The 1,110-nt window shown below is 38.5% G+C and overlaps 1 protein-coding gene across 1 annotated transcript in view; it reads left to right on the top strand.

Moving 5' to 3' along the window:
• The window catches only part of ATAD5 (ATPase family, AAA domain containing 5), a gene marked incomplete at its 5' end in the record, with an annotated part of 16,133 nt that overhangs the window by 5,632 nt on the left and 9,391 nt on the right, over positions 1 to 1,110 (top strand). The window contains 2 exons of the mRNA XM_010138978.1: positions 476 to 633; positions 936 to 1,093. Coding sequence (XP_010137280.1) covers positions 476 to 633; positions 936 to 1,093 — 316 coding nt within the window. The remainder of the gene's footprint in view (positions 1 to 475; positions 634 to 935; positions 1,094 to 1,110) is intronic.

The raw sequence follows: 1,110 nt of genomic DNA, 5'->3' as shown, positions 1-1,110 counted from the left end.
TGCTGACAAAGGTAAAATGTTTCTCAAAAGGGAAAAGAACGGCCTGTGTCTTGTTGAGGGGGTGTGCTGCAGTGTTCACACAGAAGGGCTTGACAGAAAAGCGGAAGGTAGAGTAGCAATGAGCAGGGTTTATGTTTGCAAACCAACCAATATAGAAAGAAAATCCATGGTGAGCATCTGTCCTACAGAGACCCAGAGAGGGCAGAGGTTCTTATTCAGAGCAAGAAGAGCCCAGGAGCAACTTACTGGAGAAATGTGGTGTGCAAAAATATGAAAATTTCTGTTTGTGGGAGGTGGAATTAAGCTAAAACGTTGATGCAGCGTAGATTAAATGAGCTTGGCTTTGATATGAGAAAGCTGTAGTTAAAAGAGCGCTTACTCTTACTTACTATGGGATGGTTTTGTCTGGGACTGTACCTCTGTTCTGGTAACAAAGTTCCCTCCTGTTTTGGTTTTGGTGGGGGTTCTTTTGTAGGTTTTCCAGTGTGGAAACTGAAATCACCATCGTGCCCTCTGTTAACTAAGCTAAGGAAACTGAATACTGAAGTCACTAACGTCACAAAAATCACTCTCTCACTTGGTGAATTTTCTACTGTGGATTCAAAACTAACCGGACGCTGTTCCACACCTGTGGTTAGTATTTTATTTAAAATGAGGGCTCATGTTACAAGAAAAATGAAAATAAGATCGAAATTGTTTTGTTACTCATGAGGACTTCTATTATTTTAAAAAATCCTGAATCTGTGTCAGTCCTGGATTATGTTTTTTTTTTTTTATTCTGTGTGATTTACCCATTCTGCATCATAACATCAGACAGTTCTCAAGGCTTTCTGTTCATCTGTCTTTAACAAGACAGCTAATAATTTAAATTATGCAAAACTGACGTTGTTCTATGTACTATTTCTGAGTAATTTTTTTGTTTGCGTATGTTACAGCTTTCTGGCCACCGACCAGTTTTTCCTGATACATTCAGGAAAGATTTACTAGATGAGATCATGGCTTCTAATTCTCAATTTCCTGTGAAAAAATACTTCCACAAATTTCTGAGAAAGCAAACAGAACGGTTGGGTTTTGAAAACAGTATGCAAGGTTAGTAATCTATGTAGGGAA

Source organism: Buceros rhinoceros, unplaced genomic scaffold, assembly GCF_000710305.1.
Source record: "Buceros rhinoceros silvestris isolate BGI_N320 unplaced genomic scaffold, ASM71030v1 scaffold35260, whole genome shotgun sequence".
In the NCBI taxonomy this organism is placed as follows: domain Eukaryota; kingdom Metazoa; phylum Chordata; class Aves; order Bucerotiformes; family Bucerotidae; genus Buceros; species Buceros rhinoceros.
This window is presented reverse-complemented; position numbering and strand designations above follow the sequence as displayed.